This window comes from Drosophila bipectinata, chromosome 3L (assembly GCF_030179905.1).
Source record: "Drosophila bipectinata strain 14024-0381.07 chromosome 3L, DbipHiC1v2, whole genome shotgun sequence".
NCBI classification, from domain to species: Eukaryota; Metazoa; Arthropoda; class Insecta; order Diptera; family Drosophilidae; genus Drosophila; species Drosophila bipectinata.
In genome coordinates this window covers 5,593,165-5,618,926 of record NC_091738.1, presented here as the reverse complement: position 1 = coordinate 5,618,926, position 25,762 = coordinate 5,593,165, and the positions used below count along the sequence as shown (strand labels likewise).

At 43.1% G+C, this 25,762-nt stretch overlaps 1 protein-coding gene across 1 annotated transcript; it reads right to left on the bottom strand.

Annotated features, from left to right (window-relative positions):
- Positions 1–971: 971 nt before the first annotated feature.
- PVRAP (PVR adaptor protein) lies at positions 972–25,762 on the bottom strand. Its single transcript, XM_017246050.3, has 7 exons — positions 25,296–25,762; positions 8,701–8,794; positions 7,082–7,816; positions 6,827–6,929; positions 1,963–2,224; positions 1,536–1,855; positions 972–1,462 (listed from the first exon to the last, which is right to left on the bottom strand). Exons 3-7 carry the CDS (start codon positions 7,573–7,575, stop codon positions 1,253–1,255), a joined length of 1,389 nt encoding a protein of 462 aa, XP_017101539.2. The 5' UTR covers positions 7,576–7,816; positions 8,701–8,794; positions 25,296–25,762; the 3' UTR covers positions 972–1,252.

The window sequence follows — 25,762 nt, the reverse complement described above, 5'->3', positions numbered from 1 at the left end:
AAAGTTTCCAACGTTCAAGAGCCACCAGAAAAGTAGGCAACACTTTGACAACGAACACGAAGGATATAAAGGATATAAAGCAAAAAAAAAATAGGAGAAAAATTGCCGCTGGTCAGAAAGTTTTCCACTGAAAAGATTTGCCACAGCTGAAGCACAAAAAATGTGTTTGGGATAGCTGCAATTAAAAAAGGGATTACGATCCTAGCCAGACTTTCGATTTGCTCCTTGTTCACTTTTCATCCTTCTCCGAGCTCCCAGCCACCCCAACTTCCTTCCTTCCGGTCCTGATTTTCTTTTCGCTTTTCGATTAAAAGTTTAGCAAATTAAAATCGTATAATGACGGTGATTAGGCCAACAAGTGCTGCAGGACATTGTTGCGGCCCAACAGTGCTGAAAGCGGCTTTAAAGAGCTGCTGAGAACATTTCGGCCATAAATATGAAATTGTGCCACCAACACATATAATTAACGTGTGAAATTTATTTCGGTTCGCAGCTGGCAGCTTGCAGAAATTTGCATAATGAGCAAGAGAAGAGAAATTGATTGTTATTACTCGTGTTCTGTGTTTTCTTTTTTATTGTAGCGTACTGGCTTTTCCATTTTTTGTTCTTTATTATAAATTAAACAACTTTATTTACTCAATTATGTTACGGTTGTGAGCTATTTACATTTTTGGGTCGATTCTTGTTTTGGGTCTGTTTTGCTTAAATTTAAAATATGCATTTCAATTAGGTATATATTTATTTATGCTTAACAGTGGAAAGCAGCAACAACATTTAACATAGATTTTTTCCATATTTATTATACTTACATATTAATTTATTAAATATTTTTTTTTAATAGGCTTGCAGTTGAAAATGTTCAAGAGGTGTCGAGAAATAAACATTCCAGGCTAACCAATTTCAGAATTAACATATTTCCATAATTATTGCAACATATTTGAAGATGAGAATGTTTACAGAAATTTAAGAATTCTTGCCCCCTACACTTATTTTCCGCACTGTTCACCCTTTTAATGGTTAACTTGATAAATACCACACCACAAAAAACAACTTAACCGAAAAGTAACTAAAACTAAACTATAGATAATTTCACCGTTTATCAGCTAGGCGTTTCATTTGCAGTGTCTGTGTTTTTCTTTTTCATAGAGTATCACATTTGTTGGTATATCGGTTCGAATCCAGCAAAATAGTTTTGCCATTCCAGAACTTAAATGTAATTTTGCGCCACCAGTTGATCGATTTCCTCCATTAGCTACTGGTGCTGTTCCGTCTCCATGTTCTTGGCACGCAGATACTTCAGCAGCATCTGGAGCGAGTCATAGGTATCAAAGTCGTCGAGGTTGCGCCTTGAGGAGGACATGTTTGTGGGACGGGGCATAGCCAGGGGGACGGGCAGCAGTTCGGGCATCACCGAGTGGTGGGTGATCAGGGCCTTCAGACTGGAGAACTCCTTGCGAAAGCCCTGAAGTGAAAATAATAATATGATTTTGGTTAGGAACCTATTGCTATTTAACTTAAAGTCGCCCAATCCTTACCTTAATTTTGAATCCTCTGGCAGATCGTAGTATAATATAGTTAGCTATTTTTGGCCCAGGTGGCGATGGAACTCTCAATGTCAGGGCGTAGCACCCTGGCTTGGAGCTGCTCTTGCGCACCAGAAACGCCCCTGGGCTCTTGTTTTGCAGGACCTCGACGGCAATATCCCTGGAGATTCCCGCCTGATACCAACAGGCATCCTTCAGGTCGCCCTCCTCCTCCTCGTTGCCAAAAGTGTTGGCCAGGCTACTGCTGCGCTGCCCGCTGGCTCCCTGATTCATCCGCAGGCGATTGGCGAAAATCTTGGGACTGGAGTTGGCTGCGAATAAAGGAGTTATACAAGTTTTCAGAATATAAAATTTATTATAATTAAATCATAGATAAATTAAAAAAGAAATCTGTTAAAGTTTAAAGTTAAATTCTTACCGCTACTGGTCTCTCTTAAATATCTTTTCTTCATGTTGAATTCGTTGTTGTCGTTCAGGTTGACATTGTCCAGCATTGGGATGGCTGTCAAGGATTGCCGGCAGGAATCACCGAACTTGCTGTCGATATAGGAGTCCTCGTTGATATATCCGTTGGAATACACCGGATGGCTATCCAGGGGCGCCGTCAATGGCGTCATGTTACCCACCAAAGGGCGCGATTCTTCATTGTGCCGCAAAAGACCCATGGTCAAGCGCTTGACCTGAAAGTTGAAAAGTTTAACATCAGATTACAGTTCTTTTTATAAGTTTCCTGTAAAGAGTTTACATATTTCTGAAAAAACCTATTTAAAGCCTTTAACATACCACCGAAAAAATTCCGATTTCGAAGCGTTCAAGTGGCAACAAAATTAACTACAATTTAAACACCTTGTAAGCCGACAAGGATCAGCAAAGGATGTTGCAGTCAAGGGCAACGTGGGCGTACGGGAGGCGTGGCCCGCAGCCACAGACAGAGGCGGAGCAGAAAAAAAGGATAGAATTTATTACCAAGAACCGCAGCGAGACAAAATGCTGGCAAAATGCGCCGCGCCACAAAAGGAAAATGCAGGCAAAACTTTTTTTCGGGTGTGCACTTAAACAGGAAACGGATGCTTGGACTAGGCATTACCGGCGGAGATGGCGGTGAAGGGGCTTGAAGGAGGACTAAAGACAAGGGACAGAGGAGGAGGCGGGCAGAAAACGAAGAAAGAGTGCAAAGTGCAGAAGGAACAGAGAAAGGCGCATAAATTCGTGGCAGGCTCTGCCGCCGCCCCTATATCCACTTTTTATAGTACATTGCCACCATCTAAAATGTTGCATAGCAAATGGCGGCTGTGGCGTACTAGGCGGAAATGTACCGCAGGACACAGGACTCGCTACCAGTAGCAGGAGCAGGAGCAGAATTGGAAAAAATAGGAACAGCGAACTATGTAGAGCAAGAGTGTTGACTTGTGGGTTGAAGAAACTACATGATCGACTAGATTTTGACTTATTTTCTAAATTAGGATGGAAAAAAATATAAAATAAAAAATATTATGACCAAAAAAGATATGAAAATTAATTTAAACTAATCACTCGTGTCTGATTGTAAGTACAGGACCACCCTGCCTAAGACATGCTTTATAGGGTAGCCAAGAGTAGCGGAAAAAGTGGCGGCCGGCAATAATTCAGATGCACCATGTTGAGATCGTGTTCTCCCTTCCCAGCCCGGCTCTTTTGTGTCCTGTTTTCGGGGTCAGTGGCTTTGAAAAAGTCTGACGGCGCTGGAACAATAGTTGTCTGCACGAAAGTAGACTACAAACTAAAGTCTAACTGGAAGCCTCGACTACTTTCCGCTCTGAAGCCTTCTGCTTTGCCTGCGAGTGTGTGGCATAATTTAAGGCGACATTGACAATGAGACGATGGTGGAGCTTTTGGGAGGACCCCCACCTGCCAACCACCTGGCTGGGTCTACCTGGCTTTCCTGCCTTTCCGGCTCTGACAGCAATTGTTTGCCCATTGCTGCATAATTCAGTATCCGAAAAAAAGTGTGCTGCTTACGAGGTGGATGGTGGCAGCGACATTGTTTGCATATTTCACGGCGCATTGCACACTGATTGCGGCCATGTTTTTGGGCCGTGTTTGTATTGGTGGAGTTCATTTCTTTCGTATTTGCCGAAGGATATTTCAGGTGTTTACATTCCGAGGAGTGAGCTGAGCTCACCCAGTCCATTCCTGGCTTTTTGTTTTGTTTACAATTCGGCTTTTGCTCATTTCTTGAAGCGGAGGGAAATCCACTCCATTTCTGAATAAATATTTCACATTTTTTCGTTTTGGCCTGGCCTACACTAATTGCCTTGTTCGTTTAATGAACTGCCAGCTATCTGGACATTAGTGGCAGCTGTTGCCGAGCCAAAGAGGCGGCACGTGCCCCCCAAAAAGGCAACAAAGAACACTTGCCGCAAAGTGTTCAACATTTATGCAAATTTAATAAACTGCCTTGGCAAAGGATAAGGCAGCCAAGGAAGCCAAAAACGGGGCTAAATAAAAAGGCCAAGCGAAAGTCGAGCGAGCTTAAATCAAAAACACCAACTGGTTCTGTGGATGGGTGGTGGTGGTAGTGTGGGTGTGTGTTTGCAAAGGAGGGCGTGGCACACAAAATATTATTTATGGCATTCGAGCTGAAAATATATTCTGTGCACACATGATACATGGATAGGCATGACGGGGCCAAATCGGAGATCCGAGCCAAACCAAACGAATCCGAAACCGAAACCAAGCCAGACCATGCCAGGCCGCATTTGGCGGCTGATAGCTGTGGTATCAAGTGGTTCACTCAAAAAAAATCCTATATTTAATTAAAAAACATTTTTTTTAAAGGTCTATTTAAAGCTAAAGCTCTTTAACTTTAATGTTGAATGAGTTATTAAATTTTCATTTCAAAATTTGTGTTTATTTTAAGCTATTAAAGCCTAAATGAAATTATTTTCTGCATATTTGTTTATTAAATCCACATATATTTTTTGTTAAATAAATACATTTTTGTTTGGAGTGGCAGGAACAGGGATGTCGTGTGAGGATTTCGTTTGTCGTTGCAGTTGCAGTTGCTAAACAAACATTTAGCGGCACCGAGTCAACAGCATCGATGCATCAACGCCGGCAGTGAGCCAAGCCGAGCCATGACAGACAGTGCGTCATTTCCGTCTAAGTTGCATGGCATGGAAGGAACAGGGGGATGGGGGTCAGGACTCTCGTGCTGCCATGGACAAGGATATGCGGGTGATGTGGCACTCAGACTCCGACTCAGACAACCGACAGCAAACTGCATAATGTGGCAACGCATTTGTCTTTGACTCCTGCCAGGACATGGCTCACGACTCACCCCCCTCGGTGTGGCAGTGCCCCTTGGCCCACCGTTTTTGGTCGCATGTGCAGCAGTTGCCTGCTGCTTTATTTTCCTTATCTGAAATTGAATCAGGCAGCCAAGCAGACGTCGTCGTCGACGACGACAGCGACAGCGATGGCAAGTTGCCTGTTGGGCACAATTAGGGAAGCATCACGCCCCTCTTCTGTAGCATAATACTCCGACCCTGCGCGCTCCCACTCCTAGCTAGTCCTCCCATGAGGGGAAGCAAAAATTAATTTGCTTATCGGGCCGCACCCTGAAACAGAATGATGTTATTGACAGGCAGCAGCATGTTGAACCGCAAAAACGGAAAGGACTAAAAAACTATGCAAAACAAAAGGATATGCCTGCCGTGCGGGCCGAGCGTACCATGCGGCGTATGCGTGTTATTTGCTGTTGCCGGCGAAAAATGTTTATAGCCAAAATTGATTTATTGACAAAACAAGGAAAGCGAACTGCGAGCAGCATGCTGGCAGTAATATGAAAAATACCAAAAGCGAAAGCCCCAACGAACCCTTTTTTCGTCGCTTTTTTGTTTTTCCATCCATGTTGTTTTTTAACCCTCGGCATATGCGGTATTTCAGGACCGGGTATGGTCCTTGTATTGACAATATTTATGGTTTACCATTAGGACCAACTGATTGCTTTTCGCTTTCGATACGATTTCAATTTCTCAAAGTGTTTTGCATGCCGTCGGTGTTTGTGTGTGCTGTTGATGTTTCAGTTTCAGTTTTCGGTGTGTGACTTGGCCTTGATTCGATTTGATTTCAGTTACATTGCAACCCGGACCAGAATCCTGGTGGAGGGCTAGGTGGAAGCCATTAGTTTACAGACGTAATCACCATAATGCGCAATCGAGTCGCATTGCTGCCATAAATAAGACAAACACATAACGTATACGCAGTGTGGTCCTCGCTCGTCGCTAGTCGTTCGTCCAGAGAGTCTCACTCTCGTATGAATAAACTCGCACGTACTTATCGCATAGACTATTCGCTCGACTGAGCACAGCTGCCTCAAGTCTATATCCACCAGCACACCACACGGCACACACCAGCACACCACACACAACACACATGTATGAATATTTAAGGCGTTGAATTTATGAAAACAACGTGCCGCAAGTCGAAGTCCTTGTTCCCGTCGACGTCCTCTTCTGGGAAAGGCTAAAGTTTTGCATTGCAAAACTTCTCGATCTCGTGCCACCGCCCATCACGTGACAAAGAACACGGGCGAAACATTTGATAAACATTTCGCATGTGGGCAGCCCTTCGACGTCTACGTGTTATGAAAAAGACTGGAGAAACTTGGATGCATTGGGTTGGTATTCCTACAGCAAGGGAGACAGGGGCAAATCCGACAAAAATCCACAAGCAATCCAGCAAATGGTCTGTAAGGACCTAAGGGTTGCCGGGGCTTAGTTGTCTAAAGTTTTTTGCCTTTGAGAGGAGAAGCTAAGCTCCCCACCCGCGGGAATTCTTTTTGTGCCAATAATTCATAACAAAGCGTTGAAAATTCGGGCATTTTTTTGGCCAGTCCTTGAGCCAAAAATAAAAAAACGAAAAAAGCGAAAACCAATAAACCAAGTAAAAGTGTTTCTGGGGCCACTCGTACCCTTATCAAAGTCAAATCCCTCAAATATGTTTGATCTTCGATGGTAAGCGAAATATTTGCCATACTTTGTCGAAGAAAATCACTTTGAAAGCCTTGAACTTTTAAGAAAAATTATATATCCCATACCCAGAGGTATTATAAATCCATAGCATTGAAAAGCTATTAGTCTTTTCTTCTGAACATACATATAACATGGTTTCAGAAACGTCAATTTTATTTTGCAAGGATAATTTTTTTATTAGAAAAGTATGGGACTTTTATTCAGGGGTTTGAAATAAGTTAAGTCTTAATATTATATTTATTTTATATGTATTATTTTTTAACTTACCAAAGGAGGCTTGTCAGCCAGTCGTTTGCAATTGTTCAGCTCGGTGGGCGAGTTGTCTTCATCAGAACTGGGCGTCTGGGCCACCTTCTCGTTGTCATTGCAGCTGTTTAAAATAATTTTAAATAATTTCATTAATTATATTTCTTTATAAAAAATTAAAAATGTGTCTCGTGTGTAGTATTATTTAATGAATGTGATTAAGCATTGACTGGAGGGATCTACTACGAATCGCGTATTATTTTGTTAGATACTCACTTGAGGTTGGCATGCGTGAATAACTGAAGAGGTCGGCGACGTCCTAAGGAAGCTGGTGACGATGGCGTGGCCAGGGAGGTCCTGCCACGGCTAATCGTGGCCAGTGGGGATCTCAAGGTGGCTGTATTGTGTGCAGCCTGTGGGCGATTGTTGCAGGACGATGATCGAAAGCGGGCTCCTGCTCCGGTTAAAACCGCTGCTAAATTGGCAGCAATTCGGTTATCGAACCGATTGAAATATGAATTTGAATTTGAGTTTGAATTGGGATTGGAATTGGAATTTGAATTCGAGTTCGAGTTAGAGTTGTCCGCCGTGGGCGAGGTGTTGTTGCTACTGCTGGTGCTGCCATTCCGATTGCCGCCACCACCCATGGCTCCTGCGGTGTTCGGCGTTGTGGATGTGGCTGTCGGCACTATGGTGGTGCTACTGGCACTGCTCTGGTCATAATCCAAATTATTGTTGGTTATCATTGCGGCGGCTTCGCTTTTGGGCATTAACTTTTGGCGGCGGGTGTTGTTGTTGATGCTCTGTGGGGCTTTGAATTATGGGCGCATATAAAAACGCTGCGGGCGGCTTTTGTCGCACTCGGTGTGTGCCCGCCAGGACAATTCAGGACATCGGCAGTCACCACCAGAAAGGCGAGACGAAAGCTCTGCCTTTATTAAATTTGACTAGAGTGGGTGGTGGGTGGTAGCCGCAGGGGTTCACTTGCTCCACTCTGGGTACTGGTTTCGACTGCAGCAAGGACGACGGCGGCAGGACGACGATTCGCAGATTTAAACACAGAATTAATTCAAGCGGAAATTGGCAACGAAGGCGGGGGGCACAGGCCATAGGGCAGTGGGGTGGAGAATTGGTTTGGGGCAAAAACCAAAACAAAAATTGAAAGCGTGAAGCATAAACAAAACCGGCAAGTGAGGCAGAGAAAGCGAATACGGAAACGCAAATGAAAACGCATAGAAACGAGAAATATTGAGGGAGACGAGAAAAGCCACAAAAATGCACATAAATAGGAATAGAACCAGGGGCGGGGATAGGGTGGGAGGGTGTGGCAGCCATGACGTCACAACAAAAAGCGCATAAATATCAGGATTCGCAGGACATTCATGATGAAGATGATGATGGTGTTGTTTTTTGTTTTTGGTGGTTGTTGTGATTGCAAACGGAATACATGATTTCCATATTGTCGTGGTGGTTTTTTTTATCATCCGAATTTTTTTGCAGTTCCCATTTTATGTAATTATTGATTTCGCAACACAATTCGCAGTTGTAAAGTGTTTTTATTATTTTTTGTTGCCAATTATTTGCCAATTTGGAAGCGCACAAGATAGAAGCCAATTTCGATGCGATTCGGGTTGTGTTTTAAGGCCAAATTTCATGTAAATAAAGAGTCGGAAAAATATGCCAATTTTTATAAAAAAAAGTTTTTCGTTTCACTTCTGCAATATTAAAATCTGCATTGAAAGTTTTCGCGGAAAGCGAGAGCTATCCTGAACATATATATATGGCTCTATCGATTTTATTTTGCAAACCAAAAAAGCGAAATTTCAATGCAAATTCGTGGCTAGTTTTTTCGTTTTTCATTTTTTTCCAGAAATAGTTTTTATTGATGTACTCACATTGGTTCGGGGGCAACCAAACTTTTCATTGGGCTTTTCTCCAGTGGATGCTGCGCCACGTTCACTGATGAAAGTCGGCTCTGCAACTCATGTGCTGAAAGGATGAAAGTTTAAGAAAGGATGGTTTAGATTTAATTAAAATCAACTTTAAGCCCCGCTCAAGTGTAAATACATAGGAGTATGTGTTTGGTATGGGGCCATTCAAGGCGGTTGTATGGCAATCATTAGAGACGTTCATAGTCAACACCTCATTAGGCGACTAATCAAGCGTGCTGGGCTGGGCTCGAAATAACAACCAGTTCAGTCCACTGGCAACAGATTAAAGGAGCAGCCACCTACACAGGGTACGCAAGGACGAGAAACAGGAGACGCAACATGGAACAAGGCGCCAGGCCACAGACACTAAACAAAACCAAAGCAAATCATCAAGATTGCTGCGGTCAAGGGAGGAGGAGGTCCTGCTACGAATCCCTGCTAGAGATGTGAGCGTGTTGCATCCAAAAGACGAGCACGAAACTTAATTACAGCAGAAAGAGAAAATATTTCAGAAAGTGGTAATAAATTAGGATAATTGTAAGCTGGAAATATAAAGACTGTTTTTGAGTAACATTTCATAATTTAGAATGGAGGTTAGACTGCAGATAGTACACCCTATTAATGAGAAGTAACTATTAATGTTAATAAACCATTTCTTCCAGTGACTGAGCAATGAAGTAAACACGAAGACGATGCCGCAAATAAAACGCACAGATTAAAGGATGCCCGGGTGAAATGTCTTCTTAATTACTTCGCCGAGTCCAGAGGCTGAGACTGCGAAGGATAAACAAGCCGTGGCAGAGTTGGCTTGAAAAAGAAGCAAACACAGGACACTGGTTGGTGGGCGGATAGAGGATAGAGGATGGTGGACTGCGGATGGCGGACGGTGGACGGGGAATAGCGGCTGGCGGATGGCGTAATTGAGAAGTCGCCGGGCTGGGAATTGGAATGGCCTGGCCCCCCGGTCTTGGGTTCCTGCGTCTGTAGCGCAGTTTAAGCGGAAGTAATTTAATTAATTACAAATGAAACGGAAACACGAGCAAAACCAAGGCGAACTCTGCCCAGCTAGACTGCATCGGGTGTCGATTGTTTGCCCAATGGTAGTATGATAAAAGGCCTTCCAAAAACCAAAAAAAAAAACATCAACCCGTACAACAAACAAACAAATGAGCAACAACAAGTGCTATACAACAAAGTTCTTTTTTGGTGGTTTTCCGGTTTGGCTTTGCATATGGGGAGCATAAATTGGGGAGCAGCCTAAGCGTTTTCCAAAACAACGGCGGTAATATTAAGGGACCAGTCCTCCCAGAAGAGCAATTAAATTTTTCTGGGCTCTAGAATTGCAAACTATTCGAAAAAAAGGCACTGATATTAAAACATATTACTATATAATTAGATAAAAATTTTATTTTAGGACTTTTTTATTTAATTCCTTCTTATTCATTCAATTATCTTCCTGTAGCATTTCCCAATAAACTTAATTTAATTGTAAGAAATTTCTCACAGTGCACAATCACGCATACAGACGAAAACAACGCACTCACACATCGGCATACGCATTAAGCACAGCTCATTTGCATTGCGGTTTTAATTGCCACAGAGAGAACGGTACAGGATGGGAGAGAGAGAGACGTACAACGATGGCAGAAGGAGATAGCTAGACATGGGCAGAGTGAGAACGGGCGATTACCTCTGGCCCAGTCCTGCACGGTTCGCTGGCAGGGCTTACAAGGATAATGAAAACAATTTAACGACTCTCCCGACAATTCACCGAGGCAGGGGACAAACGCCAACGAATCCTGGTTAAACAAATCTTGAATCCTTTTCGCCGCCTCCTGCATTTGCGTTTGCCATTAATTTTTATCGCCGCCACCCCGAAAACCCAGACTGCCCTCAACGAATGTTTCGTGTCTGCGCAAAATATATTCAGATATTTTTTGACATTTTAATGAAAATATTTTGCGTAGCAATCCAGAAAGTGAGCGCAAAAAAAATGGAATCCCAGTTAGCAAAGAAGGACTGGCGAGTAGAGCGATGAATCCTTTATCCTTTCACTGGCTTAATATTATTTTAACGAAGCGGATTCCCCACCGAGCAACAGGATCCCGTCGAGTGGGTCACTTTTAAGCCCTGCTGATGGCCAGTAATTAAATGCTTGACATACCTCCGGGTGTGAGGTTTTACGGGGGGAAGGATTAGCGCCGCTAAGAGGATGTCTCGACCGGGCGAAAATCCTGGACAGGCTGGCCGGCAAAAGTGAACAATTAATGAAGCCCGGCTTCATAAATAAACGGTATGAATTTCGCGCAGTGCAGGAATTAACTCGGAAGCCTGGCATTATAATTATGGCATGATGTTAAAGCGATTGTTGGACTGCAGCTGTCAGGTATGAAAAATAAAAACTGAAAGCTGCCTGGGATAAGTTTCAGGAAAGAGGGATTTTGGGGAATTGAGATTCCTCTTTTTATACCAAGCCAAGGATTGCAAGATCTTCACGTTAGTTATTGAATTAATAGTCTTAACTCGGAAGAATATAATTAAGAGTTTATTACAGCGCCGGGGCCATCCTGTTGCTTTTTTCCCGCCTTCATTTTTATTGCATTTTTCATCTCATTAAATATTTACAAATTCCCAATTTGGTTAAGTGAGCAGCGTGTATCAACAAGGCCGTAATAAAATCAACAAGCCTAAACAAAAAATATTTGTCTTCATGCAAAATAAGAGAGCAAGGACTAAGGAGACTGAGGCAAACAGCAGTCATGGCGGGAGTAGAGTTGTTCGCAAATTAAAAGAAATCAAAATCATATGAGAATTTTCAAGTGATTGCCGCATGTGTGGTGGGAGTCCTTGTACGATGGTTTTTGTGCCAGCAGGATGCGCGGGCCAACATAAACAAGCAATTTAACAGGCACTCACACACACACTCCCGCACCCCCTCCAGCTCAACACGCACACACACATACACGTATCCTTGAGGATCCGTCGCCAGTTGGCAAACAAACGAAGCGTTCAAGCGAAAAAAGCCAGGAAAAAAAAACTCGGCCAGCCTCGAAACAAGCAAAGCGTTTTATGTGCCGACATCAGTCTGTGTGCATGTGTGTGTGAGTGTGCCTTAGTTAGTGTGTTAGTATGTGTGCTTGAGTGTGGCACCGCAGCGCGCAGATTTCTGCCACCCACACAGCAGCCGCAGCCTTAAAGTATGCCGCAAGTTTTTGCCGCTCTTTGTTAATGAAATTTTAATCAAGCTGCAAGCGAAAAAAAGAGTTTGCCGAACAAGTTTGGCGAGTACACACACCATATCCTTTTACAAGGACCTCCCATCTCTTGCTTTCGCCAAATAGCCAGCAGCTTCATTAGACGTGGCGCCTCTGCCACCGCCTCAGTCCACACTGCGTATGCGTAATAATTTATTTAAAATGCAATTCGTTTATGCCAGACATTAATCATTCCGGCAACTGCGACAAGACATCGAACGAGTCACGTTCCGAGGCCGGCTGCATTTATTAACAATTTACGTCATAAATAAAATTGAATAACATTCATAATGTCAATGGCGGCAAGAGGAGGGCTCTGCCAGAAAAGTGAAAGACGTGAGAGCACGAGCTGATGGCAATTTCATAAATAAAACTGGGTGGCTGGTAATAGGAGGCTGAAAACATGGCTAAGAAGGGTGTGGATGAGAGCCAGGTTTACATAAATTAGACAACAAATTCCGGAACAAAATAAAAGCAAGGAGCAGGTAAAAGGTAAATCACTAAAGCGGCTCCACAATGACAACATTAAAAGCGAGTACGTTAAAAGGCTCCTAAGTGGACAGAGAAAAAAATTAACAAAGGATTCAAATAAAAAACCGGTTAATAAAACAGATTCTACTAATTAAATTATAGATATTTTTTTTTTCATAATCTCTTTCCATAATAATCATTGGCTTTTAAGTTTTTTTTTCTGCTTTCCCTAGTAATATTTTTTCCGTGTTGAATTTGCTAAAACACTTTTACTTTGAGCCCTAATTCCCTGGCCATTTTTTCTGCGGTATCAGGCCGTGTTGTTTAACATATTCCTGTTTTGCTGTGGCTGTTACGCCTTTTCCTGGCCGAATTCGAGTGAATAATGTTCGCTTCGCACGGCAAATAATTATTTTTCGCTTAGTGCCAACTGGCATGCTATTTGGCAGGATGGCAGGAGCTTTAAGGATAGCTTTCGGTCCTTTTCGCCCGCCTGCCAAGCCCACCGTTCATCCATTTCGGTCCTCAGTTCATTATGTGAAATTTGAAATTGTTTTTTTCTTCGTGTTTTTTACCTTTTCACTTGGTGGGTCCTTTGTGTTTTTTGCTGCGGGGCTCAAAAAAACCAAAAAAACACAAATGCCAACACGTTGGCTTGGCTGAGCAACCCCTCAAAAAGGTGTCGAGTTGAGCCAAATTACAAAAAATTGCCAACACCGCTGCTCGGAGTTGTTCTTTAATGATCTGAATATGCAAAACGAGTCAAACAAAGCGAGCGAAAAGAATTTTAATTAGTTTTCGGAATGCTTTTCGGTGCAATTAAAGCCAAAGTCAGCTCGTGCACGGGCTCCGGCTCGGTTTCGGGCAATAAACAAAACAATTATTATTATTCTGTGCCATGGTCGCTATTGAAATTTTGCATTCAACCGGATATGAAAGCAAAAATGTTAGCTATGCTTGGCGCACAATCGGTTAAATGTTTAAATTATTCCACAGAAAAATAAAAACGAACCGAACTAAATATGCAAAGCAAAGTGAATTTATTTGTGAAATACGTAAGCAATTGGTCGGCACAGAATTTGGAATGGCAGAATGGCAGAAATGGCCAAAATCAGGCCAAGCATCCGGCCAAGATGCCAATAAGAAACGGAAGGAAAATTCCCATTGATTTCTCTACCTTAGCCGAGGAGTTTACAAGGACAAGCCAAAACTATTTTATATTCAGCCAGAGACCAGAGCCGGAGCCAGGCGAGACGGAGGAGCAACAACGAAATAATTCGACTACCTTTCGTCCTGGCCATGTCTGGGCAATGTCCCATGACGTCCTCGCAGCTCGAAAGCAATAAATGTTCAAATCAATTGAAACGTTTTGCCAAAGCCTCACACCCAATGTGTAGCCACCCCCGATATAAATCGAAGCAAACTGGAATGAGAATTGGGTTGAGACTGAGACTCGGACTGGGGCTGGGACTGGGGAGTGGGAGGTAAAATGGATTCCTGGACAGCTTAAGGCGGCGATTTGGTTAGCCCCGAACAACAGAAAATCGATAAGGGATGCCGACACACCGAATAAGCGAAGAATGTCAACTTGTTTTGAACTACTCCGATGAACTTAAGGAAACCGGATAGATCCTGTCCCATATTCGAGCCTGCGGAATAATAGGGAAATAGAGGAATAGAATAGTAGACTACTATATGTGTGGGGAACGGGAACGGGAATCGGCAAAAGTCAACGGCAATAAAACGCCATTTGGTCATAAAAATAGTCGAACGTTGCAGGGGCCAAGTGAATGCGACAACTGCCCCAAGGGGGGAACACCCCCAAAAGGACAACACAGAGCGGGGGCGAGGAGTGTCCTGTCTGCCAGGGCAAATTACGAATTTTGCATATTGCCTGGTCCGGGACCGAGCCAGTTTCTTTTCAGCCTTCTTTGCCCCTTTGGCCCATTAGTCATTTTGGTGCCGGGCTCGGACCGGGCCCGCGCCGGGAGAGTTTTCCCAGTGTCTACTTTGGCTTTGGTGTGTCGCCACTTTGCAGGATGAATGACCCCGGCGTAGGGACTGCCATTTCCCCCTCCCCACTCTCAATGGCCCCTCGGCCAATTCAACCCCTAACCTCTCGACCAGCGGAAATTGCGCACACGTCACAGGGCACAGCAATTTTCATATAACCGTTTTGCAATTTTCCTTTTTCCTTGATATTGGAATGAAAGGACATAAAGCTAAGACAAATCGCAAATGCATATTGCAATCATTTCAAATCGAATTTTATGATATATAACTATATAGCTGATATGTATTTTAACCCCAAGAATCTCTGCTGTTATGATTTTGTACCATTTTTTTATTAGTTATTAATTAAATATTTGCTTTAAATGCCTCGTTGCACTATTTATTCAAGCAGTGTAAATTATTTTATTGCTTATTTTCACGTTTAATTGGTTTTCGCAACCGAATGCATCAAAAATTCATGCGTATGCAATTAATGACATTAACGAGGCTCTTGACTGGTCGCGAGGATTTTTGTTCAATAAATTATAACCATTATCGTTATTAAGCAAACAGCACAGCATAGAGCTCCTCTAGAGCTGGGCATTAATTTAATGCGAGTTAAATTCAATTTTTAATCATTATGAACGTGATGAAATCACGCGAAGAGTATTGAAAATTAATTCTAAAATGGGTATACTATACAGTAGCAGATCCATTAGGAAACCTATTAATTTTTTATGTACTTTTCATGCTGCAACAATTAGTAAGAGTGGAAATATGTATCTTATTTATGTCTCGCCTTTCCAACTTGGCCTTAATACCGATATCTTGGCCAACCCCCCCAGGACATTCCCGCCTTCAACTTTACTGTTATGTAGGTCAAAACTGGCTGAGCAAAAACACGTTGCATACCTCCGGGCTGTCAATTTATTTTTCGCGCTTCGCATGTTCTTGGGCCATGTTTTTCCGATTTTCCCCGCGCGTGCTTCAGCGTCCTTGAAATTTATGCGTTCGACGCAGGCGAAGCGCCAAGTGTTGAGAACATCGGAGATAGGCACAAGTGCCACATGGCGTGTAATGCGCTCATTATGTTGTCCCTCACACACACACAACCTCCACACAAATACACACTGTATACCTATAACCATATCTGTATAGATGGATGCCACATGCAAAGGATGCCTCCTCGTTTCGGTCCTTGGAACTGGGCCAATGTGAATGGCATTGTCTTTCGGGTCGCCTCCACTGGAGAGATAATAACAACAAATTATTACACTTGCCAAGGGACCTTTTTGGGGGATAGTAAGAGACGGAGAAAGGTCCTTGCTGTGGTAACTAAATTAAGCATATCGTTGATAACTCAACGCAGATCGGACAGGCCCCGATAAGGCAGAGTCTTTCGGCCTTAAAGGCTCTTGTTTGGGCTTATTCCCAAAGTTGAAATTGCTAGTCCGTCGGCACAGGCTGGCACGGAGAAAAATATATTCCAAAAATTATGATAATAAGAAATAATAATTTATTTATTTACATGAACTCAAAGTTTCTCTTTGTGCAGCTATGGCCTTAAATTGAACAATTTACCATCAAGAACCAAAAGTCATTTATCGATTTTGTCATAACCATTTTGGTCATTGGTTTTTTTTTTAGAAGTACCTTATCGTCCTCTTGGGCAATCGACAAGTCCTTTCCCCAAAAGGCCGCACAAGTGTCATTAAAATATAAAATTCCAATATACATGCAGTGCTATCTCCGCCGGAATACTTTTTTCTTTATTTCATAATTTTCGTGTCAGCGGCATCAATTGCACTTCCGCATGAAAAACAAGTTTCGTGCAAAAGCCAGATTATTGCAATCATAAATTTTTATGATTTTCCCATTGGTTGCAGCTCTAGGCGAGTGAAAGAGTGTGGTGTGGAAAATAGGAAAATGTTGGATGGGAAATGGTGGGCTTTGGCATGGGGGAGTGCGTGGGAAAAACGCTCGCATGCCGTACGAATTTTTATGCGAATTTAATAGCCTTGCAGATATGATGCAGAAAATTATTATAGTCTGCCCGTGCAATCCTCTGGGCCCCGAAGGCAGCCCGCAAGGAAAGCGATAAAGATGCGAAACAGGACCAGGCTCTATGTACATATATCCTGCTTTTGTACATATATTTTTTTGGGTGGCCATTAAAAAGAAATTTAATATAAACTTAGGGCAAAATGACGAGGGCCGTAAAAAGCATATTGACAATGCCACAAGATCAAGCCATCCCATCCATCAATCAATCAATCAATCAGGCCTGACAGCAGCTGCGGCAGCCGCAAAAATGTATCCACAGGAGACCCCGACAGGTACAGAGAAACAAAAGCGGAGAGAAGTAATCTAATCCAATTACTCAACACTGGCAAACAAGGACTCTGTGTCGGTGGGGGGGAATAGGATTTTTGCAGGGCGCTAATGGACGAGGCCCCAAACAAGGCGGATATCACATGTCTACGCAAAAAGGTTAAATAACCAAGGGCAATCGCAAAGTATCGATGGCCCAGGAAGTGGGCTTTTTGGGGGAAAAAAGCAGAGCCGCAGGCCCATTTACATCATCAACCCCAAACTAGCTGCGTTTGATTATTAACCAACAAAAGCCGGGGGTGTAAGACTGCAAATCCTCGACCGGAAAAAAACCAGAGGAAAAAACACAAATTGAAATTCATGCGCATTCAGTGGGAAGACCACCTCTCCTTTGTTGTGGCCACGGGGCTTACATGGGGGAGGGCCTGGGCTGGGGAGCCCAACCTTTCTATTGACGAAATTATCATTTTTGTTGCGTCAATAAAACGACAGGCCCGAAACTAATATGGTTTCATTTTTCCTTCTCGTAAGCAGGCTTAGGCATGGAATTGAAAATGTAACAATGGAGAAGTCGTCCATAGCATTAGGGGGTTGGAATACGTAAGTCTGATATGGGATGGAGAAACCAGATGATGAGATGACAGCGATACTAGAATCAACCCAAAATGGGCAGAAAAACTATTCATTGAATTTTAGGGGGATACTTGGGACTTTCAGCCAGCTATCCCATGATTTATATGCCTCAACTCGTCACTGAATTCATTTAATTTCACCTTTCACTTTCGGCAATCAAATGGCAATTATGCCAGCCCATAGTTCAAATATTTGCTGCCGGGTCGAGACTCCACCCCAAAACGATTATGCAAATTTGTCCGGGTTAACGATTTCATTAAATGCCAAGCCAGCCAAGCCGGCCACGCCTTATCACCCAACCAGTCACTGTCACTGCCCCTGTGCGGTTTGGCCAACTAATTTCAATATCAGCAGCCTGGAGCCAGCAGCCACGAGGCAGGAGCTACCGGAGCTACCGAACCTTCCAAGAGCTTGCATTAATTCTCACATTTGGCCCAAAGCCGCAGGAGGCGTGGCGTTGTTGATAAACAGCCAAAGCAGAGCTTCCGTTTAGTCTACCGACTCAACTCCACTCGACTCATAACAAATCCCCCCAGCCTCACCCGTGACACAGGATGTCCTGGATAGGGGACAGACACATGGGCTCAGCCCCAAGCCGAAGGATAGCCCAGCAGCCTTGGGGTCAATTTGCAATGTATCAAAAAGGGACAACAGTTTTATAAACTAGAGTTAGGCAAACAGCTTTCGAGCCAGGAGGCGGCAGTCCAGGGACTTCGTCTGGCCGGCATATTTATAAACACATTAAAAGCGCTTCACTGACAGGACCTAGCCAGGATATAAGAACTTGATGAGTTATCAGTTTGGGCTACTGTGGGAAAAGTTGTTATATTTTTTTTTATTATTATTTAATTGAATAAAATAGTCTTTATAAAACGGAAATAGTTGTCCTTCCTACTACTTTAAGAGCTTTACTTTTCTCTTAAGAAAAATTTAATTGCCTATAACTATAAGTACAAAACTATAAGTATTAACTACTTTCTCTCAGTGCTTACTTTAGCCCCTTTAAGGGCTACCCTAAAAATTAACAGAAAACAAGTCAAAGTCAATGTTTGTAGATGTGATGTGCTGGTTGTGGGCAAAGTCCCACAGCATGTTGAAAAATGTCAGTTGCACATGAGACTGGCAGGGACCTCAAACCTCAAGAACCTCAGCAGTCAAGCCGCCGTAGGGAAAGCGGGGAAAATGGCAAAGCTGAGGGAAATTCCATAGGTGGAAGGACGCTTATATATACGATATATGTACATGTGTGTGTGTGGATATGTGGGTGTTTGAGCTAGGGATGAGGAATGGTTGCAAGTTGCAAGTTGCAGCTGACGGTTGTTAAGCTTGTCAACATGAAGCGACAGTAAGTCGCTGGGGAGCCAGCAGTAGGGACATGTGAAGAAGCCAGGTCCTGGCATAACAATTGAAGCTGCACTCCAACACTCCTCGTCACAGTCCCCTCCTACATTTCAATTCCCCATACTCCCATAGCTTTCCAGGTCAAGCCTTATTTGACCTGGTTTTTATCTAAAAGTCAACCGTTTAAATGCCATTTAACATTTTATGGGGCGCGGGGGAGACCATAGCGATTTGTAACCTTCATGTTAATACTCCGCGAACCAAGTTATTTATGTAAATTACTGGCAGTGGCAACTGCAATGCCAACTCGGGCACTTGGAGGATGCTGGCCAGGGCTAAGCTCTGCCCGGAGCTCCCAGCGTTCATGTTTTATAATTAAGTCAGTAATTTAAGAGTGTCAGAGCTGGGGAAACTTTTCGTTCTCAGCTTTTTTCGCTTGCAGCTTTACTTGACTGCATTCCTTGTGGCTTGCAATTTGGTTGCAAGCAAACTTTTCGCCCCCGCTTCGGAAAATACGAGAAAACAGAGAGTCAGAGTCGCACTTTGAGTCAAAATCGAGGGGGAAGTGGTAGAGTAAAGCCGTGCGAAAAGGCGGAAATGTTAACAACTACTTTGACATTTGCTTTGGCTCCGGGATAGCGAGTTCCGGGGTGTTTGTTTGCAAGTTGAAATTACTTAAGTGCCAGCGCGACGAGGCGTGTGAATGCCAAACTGACTCGGTCCCCGACTCCCGAGTGAATAAATGAGTTAGAGAGTGACTGAAATGGCTGAAACAGAGTTTAGCTTCTACTCTGGCTCATAAATTAATGTCATTGCATTAAAGGGTATTTCTCAGGGTTATCTCTGCCAGCTGAGTGGCAATCGGAGGGCTTAAAAAATAAATAAAATCAAATAAAATAAAAGTCCTGCTGCAGTGCCGAGAGGAGCAGAAGTTACTCAGGCTTAGATGCAGCCGAGTGTGAAGGACAACAGCAGCCACACATAAAAACAGGAACATCAGAGCCAGGAAGGACTACTTAGAATGCTCTACCTCTAGGTCTCCAAATTGAAAACTATTGTAGCAAAAATACATTTTTTATAAAGAAAACATTCCTTTAAAGGCCAAAAATTATAGAGGTTCACTAAAAACCTTTATTTCCCAAGATACAGAAAATGTTTTCTTTGTCGGCTTGCCGGAAGTATAACTTTCAGGAACTTGGCCTGAATATCCTGCCATCTGCACTCTGCCCTGTCAGAGTATAAAAATGTTAGTTAAATTTCGCAGTTACATAGATAGATAGATGCAGAAAGAGATGGCTGAAGTTGGCAACTCACAGGACTGCATGCATAGTGCATAAGTCAGTCAGTTGGCAAGGACGTGGTGGGGGCTGCTGGGTCATTCGGTAGTCTTGGCATGACTTTAAGACTTATTGTTGGTTGGCCTTCTGGCAGCACATTCGGAATAAAAAGCCAAGCAATTTTCGTTTCCTTTCGACTAGAAAAAAAAGGCTTCACAAGCTGTTGCAAGTTATTAAAACGTCAGTCACACACACTCTGTTTTGTGTACCTGTTTGAGCTCGGTTTTGATTTTCTTTGTTGCAGCTTTATTTTCAGTTTATCTTTTCCCAGTTTACTTAAGCTAGACTCTGGCCAGACCTTGGCTCGTAATATATCCTTAAGGTATGCATTAATTACAAGGATCATAAAAACAGGATAAAGGCAACCTGCGAAATGCAATGCCAGCCAGACACGAATACCCCGAAAACCCCGGGAGATCCTTTCGCCTTTTACTTTGTGTTACTTTCTGCATTTTACGGCCAGACAGACTAAGGATTTTGGAGTAGATATTTGGCTGGTCCTCCAGCTTCAGCCTCCCACCTCCTGTTTGCTCCCTTTATGGCATTCCATTGTCTTCCTACTGTAATCAGGCGGCAAATTTCGAGTGCATAGTTTATATGCCTCCCCGCAGAAATACATATCTTCGGCCCAGCTGCAAAGGCTTTTCATAAATGGCTGCTTTAAAATTTCCCAAAGAGAAGACGGGCTGGCAAACAAATGACGAACTCATGTCGGAGGCTCATTTGTTTTATGGCCCACGCTTAGGCAGGCAGATGATGTCCCCATCCACTCTACTCAATGGTGGCCCAGTTATTTGACACGCTTTTTTGCAGCCTTAGCTGAAATGAAGACCCTCAGCCGAGGAGCTGCCATTCATTATATGGAGTGGAGAAAAAGGCGAGAGGATTTATTATAAAGACGGGGTTCGGTTGGGGTTCTATAACTCAAAAACAGTTGTTTGCAAGGCGCTCAAACTCTAAGAAGGTGGCTTATATATGATTATGTACCAAACTTTTTAAAAGAATTTGTTGAAACTACATGTTTTCATTCATAAAGTCTAAATAACAATAGTTTTTATTGTACCTTTGTAACAAAAACAATTTTCTTTGCTTGCTACAACTATTCCCTTTTTAGTCCTGTATGCAAAATATAATTGCCTACTTTTCGGAGGCGGCAGAAGATAAAACCTTCAAAGCAGCATTGCGGCTGCCTTATCAACTTTATTATGCCAACGCCGAAAGTGGAGAAATTAAGAACAACTGAGTGTGAAAGCAAGAGGTGGAATGGCCATAAAGCAGGCTCTCTTTCTCTGCCGAGATAGGTCTCAACTGCAAGCGAGACAAACACACACATAGTGCCTGAAAAGTGTTTCAATGTCCTATGTGTGTGTGTGTGTGTTAGTGAGTGGTATATGCCTTGTTTATCTCTCTTTTGTTTGTCCTTGTTGAACCAGCTTCCACCCCCTTGTCACCCATTTAGCTCCCCGCGAAAAAGTGTCTTACTTTGCTCGGCTTGTGCGCTATTTTCGATGCTTTCACAAATTCCACGAAGAAGTGTGCATGTATGCGAGCAGGGGCGTGGAAAAACATAAAAAAGGGATTAAACTTTAAAAATTATTTATAAGAATTATATTCATATATTTGTAATTAGAAGAAATTCAAAGACAAAGAAGTATATCTTGTCCATCAATCCCCCTTTATTAAACCCTACCTACACCCCTGTCTCTGAGAGAGAGATTCAGCAAGGAGTGCGTATTTTGGCTACCAACACTTGCTCCTGACCGCCTGTTCCAAATTATTCGCTTTGTGTGGGTGTATCATTCACAGACACATGCCCACAAAACAGCGACAATGAATAGCGATTGGTGTGTGTGAGTGAGCCATGTTGCTGGCAACATTTCGGCGTAACTGTAATTTTTGTGCCAAAAATGTTGCCGGTGCCATTGAAATGCTTTCGAGTGTTTTGATAGCGGGCCAACTAAGCCCGAGAGATTTTACTCATATGCACACATCATCCTGGCAATTTTAAGCGGCTTACAACGACGATGATGCCGTCGCAGAATTTTCATTATAAAGCCAAAGGTTGATATCCTTGCCGCCTACCCGCCCTGGGCAACCCACCTTTCGCCCGAAAATTTCCATCATTCGCCTCAAGTGCGCAGTCGACTTCAAAAGGCTGACAAATTCTATGGCTGGCTGGGAGTCGTGGGCAAACACAGATCACATCTTATCGGGAATCATTTTATGAGCAAAATTAATACGCTTCAAGCCAACTGGAGCGTTGAGAGCCAACGAGGCGACCGAGACCAAGACCGAGGAAATTTGTAGACGTTTTTGTCGTTGCCCAGGCAACTTGAATGACGGGAACAATATAATGAGCCAAGCCAGGTGGCAGGAGCGAGTGCCAAGGATATAGACAAAAAGATACTTTTTTTCACTAGAAAAAATAAACAGGCTTGATTTAATAATTTATTTATTAAGAATTGTTCACTAAATTAAGAAATTATGATACTTTAAAGGTTTAAATTAAAAGCCTAGGTTGGTTTTATGTAAAGAAACTCTTTTTAAAAGGTATCAGAGTGCTTTGATAACGTCTTAATGAATAAATAAAATCATAAACATTTATTTCAAGTGTAATTGAAGGCTGACGGGCAACGACATCGTCATGGAAATTCTTCATTAACTCAACTCTGGGCGCTGAGAGAAAAGAAGTTTATGTTATTAAGAACATCGAGGCGTGGGCGTTGAATGATGGTAAAATGGGGGCGTGGCTAGGCTCAACGGCAAATGGTTAGTGGCAGGAGAGTTGTGCCAGTGGCAGCTGTTGTTGTAGTAAAATGTGTGTTTTACTTGACAAGAAAGAGATAACGGTAAATGAATATGCAGCAATTTGCACGCCCACATAATGAGCAAGGGCTATAAGGAGTATGGGAGTGGGCGTGGGAGTGGCAGTAGAGGGGACTTGGTAAGGGGCTCAGATTGTGCCGCCGGGCAGAGACTGAAATAATAACAGCAACAGCAGAAAAGCAACAGCATCAGCCGCTAAACAAAAGTCGATAAACATAAACCAAGCGGAGCAGACGAGCCCTGATAAGTGTGCTACACTTTCCACGGGAAACGGAAGGAGTGCGCTCAAGTGCTTGAATGTGGGTGTGTGTGTTTTGTGTGTGTAGGTGAGTGTGAGGCAAAAGTAAATTAAAACGATTTTAATTACGGTTGCCAAGACGATGAATGAAAATGTCAACGATGCCGTACGACAGCAGGTGGGCGTGGCGCCCGGCTAAGTGAAGGAGTGCGGAAAAATAAGACAGATCCTAAAAGCCTTTTGCTGTACCGCTTGCCATGCAGCTGTGTGAATTATAGCCACATGTATGTATCACTGAAAAAAGTTGGGAATTATTTCTAAAGAAATCGTATAAAATGAAGAGCTTAAAGTTTTATGAAAATACAAAACACTTTTATGTGTAGCTTCTGCAAGTCTCTCAAATAAAGGAAGCCGGGCCACGTTCAAGATTTTCATTTAGACGCTCCGCCGTGTTGTCTTTAGCTACTTGACAAGACCCCCAAAGCCAAAGTCACTGCCAAGAGCAACAGTAGCCAACTTTAACAAATAAAAGTGTTTACAGGAAGACAAAAAAAAAACTAGGAAGAATACGAAATAGAAGAGCTACCAGCAGCTCCTAACTTAGACAAACAAGCTCCATTTTTATGAGGCTCTTTTGTCTTTTTTCTGCTATTCCGGTTCTGGAGGTTTCCCCCTTTTTTTATACCTTATTAACGCTCGCTCAGTCGCTCGTTGAAAATGAAAAGTTTTCGCGGCGGGCGTGAAATTTTTTGCTTTTGTACCACAACCAACAAAAAAAAAATAGGAATGCTGAAAAGCCACGAAAAAAAATGGGGAGAAACCATGGCTGGCTGATTAACTTGACACGGCCAAAAAGTGGCGTGACTCGAGCGGCAAGGTGGGGCGGGACGGAAAATTCACCAGGTGCCGGGCGGGAAAATTTACAAGATGAGGGGGAAGGAGATTCGCGGTTTGAATGCAGCTGACAGGCAGCACCTGTCGCCGCTGCGGAAGTGTCGACTGTGAATGCGACTGCGTCTGTGGCCGGCAAACCACCGCTTGACATTTCCTTGGCGACGACGCTTTTCAAGGAAATGCCAAAAACGAGCCCGGGAGGAGAGTGTGGGGAAGCCGGTGGCGAATGGGTTGCAGACCCCTGCGGTGGCCTTGTGTATCTTATTTTGTGACTGCATTTAAGTGCACTTTTTATGCGGGATATTTAAGCTTAATCCACTGAAAGCCAAACTTTGTCCAGGGGTTTATCTTCATTAATTTCCATGAAACTTTTTAATACCGCTTAACTCGGGTTTTATCCCAAAATTATACGATGGAACATTATTTGATTTGGAGAAGGAAAAGGGACTAATAAAAGGTTAAAGGAAGAACTCTTCTGCCCGAAAGTAGGCCAATATTATTTGTACCTTTTCTTTTCTATTTGGAACAGGAAATGGGAATTCAAGAATTCTTGAATTCTTATTGGAGAATGTTTGAAAATGTTCTTTTAAATTCCACACCCACTATTTTAAAGTTTGGAATATAGAACATCCAAAATCTTCTCTGAAGATTTCACCCAATGAAATAGCGATTTCTGTTCACACTTTTCGCAAGCTCTCTCTCGCCTGCATTTCAACTCCCCAAAGTATTTAAACTTCTTCGGGAAAACTGAAACACTTCACTCCAAACATGTTGACAGCTTAACAGGAAGTCTGCCTCAAGGACTACGACGACACCCCGAAAAAAGTTGATTCCCTGCCTGCCCTCCTGCCCACCCCTAGCTCATCCTCCAACAGATAACTTTAAGGATCGGGCACCAGGCCAAAAAGTGTTACAGCTTTGGTGGCAAAAGTTTGCAATGCATCGCAGAAAATGGCAGACAAAGTGCCAAAAGGTGAGAGGTCGGTATGAAAATGCGAGGGGAATTTTTGTTTGAATAATTATATATAGGAAGATGAAAGGGATCACAGCGGCAGCGAGGCGAAACGAGGGCCTATGCAATCCTTTCAAGTCAAGGCTAGTGACCCTTTTTTTATTAACACTGTTTGTCAAGGACTTGGGGGAGAGTGTCCTTTGATCCCAAGGATAAACAAAAGACACAAGCTCAAATTGACCAACAAAATAATCGTAAATCCGGCCATACAAGAAGTGCAATTTACTCACCTTTGGACCAATTTTTGGCGGCAATTTACGTTATGCTCTGGGCCTTTATTTGTATGTTTTTCCGTTTTATTGCCACAATAATCCCAGAGAAAACAGCTCGCCAAGTTTTCGCATAAAATTCAATTACGATTGTGAACTCATAAATTTCAACACTTGGCCGGGCCGCGTTTTACGATTACGGCTCTTGATTTCGGTTTCGGAAAGTGTGAAAGTTTCGGTTAACGCGGCTACTTTGTTATCACTGTTATCAGGCCACGACCACGACTTTGGCAATAAAATTACCCCGTCGCGTCATTAAAAGTTAAGCGGCCCTTTGTGCTAAACTGGCAGATTTGTTAAGTTTTTATGGCTTTTTCTCGTCGTTCTCGGTCTCGTCGTGTTTTCGTTTTTCGGAGATTAAGTTTGCTTAGGGGGATCAGTAGGCTAATTGTGGGGCGCCTTGTCGGGGCCAACCAATGCAGTTGAAA

Bases quoted from the DNA above. Each gene is read 5' to 3' on its own strand.
- PVRAP (XM_017246050.3), bottom strand. From the start codon at position 7,575: ATGCCCAAAAGCGAAGCCGCCGCAATGATAACCAACAATAATTTGGAT. The intron at 6,930-7,081 runs GTGAGTATCTAA...TATTTTAAACAG, and splicing joins TTCACGCATGCCAACCTCAA to CTGCAATGACAACGAGAAGG. The intron at 1,856-1,962 runs GTAAGAATTTAA...CTTTATTCGCAG, and splicing joins TTTAAGAGAGACCAGTAGCG to CCAACTCCAGTCCCAAGATT.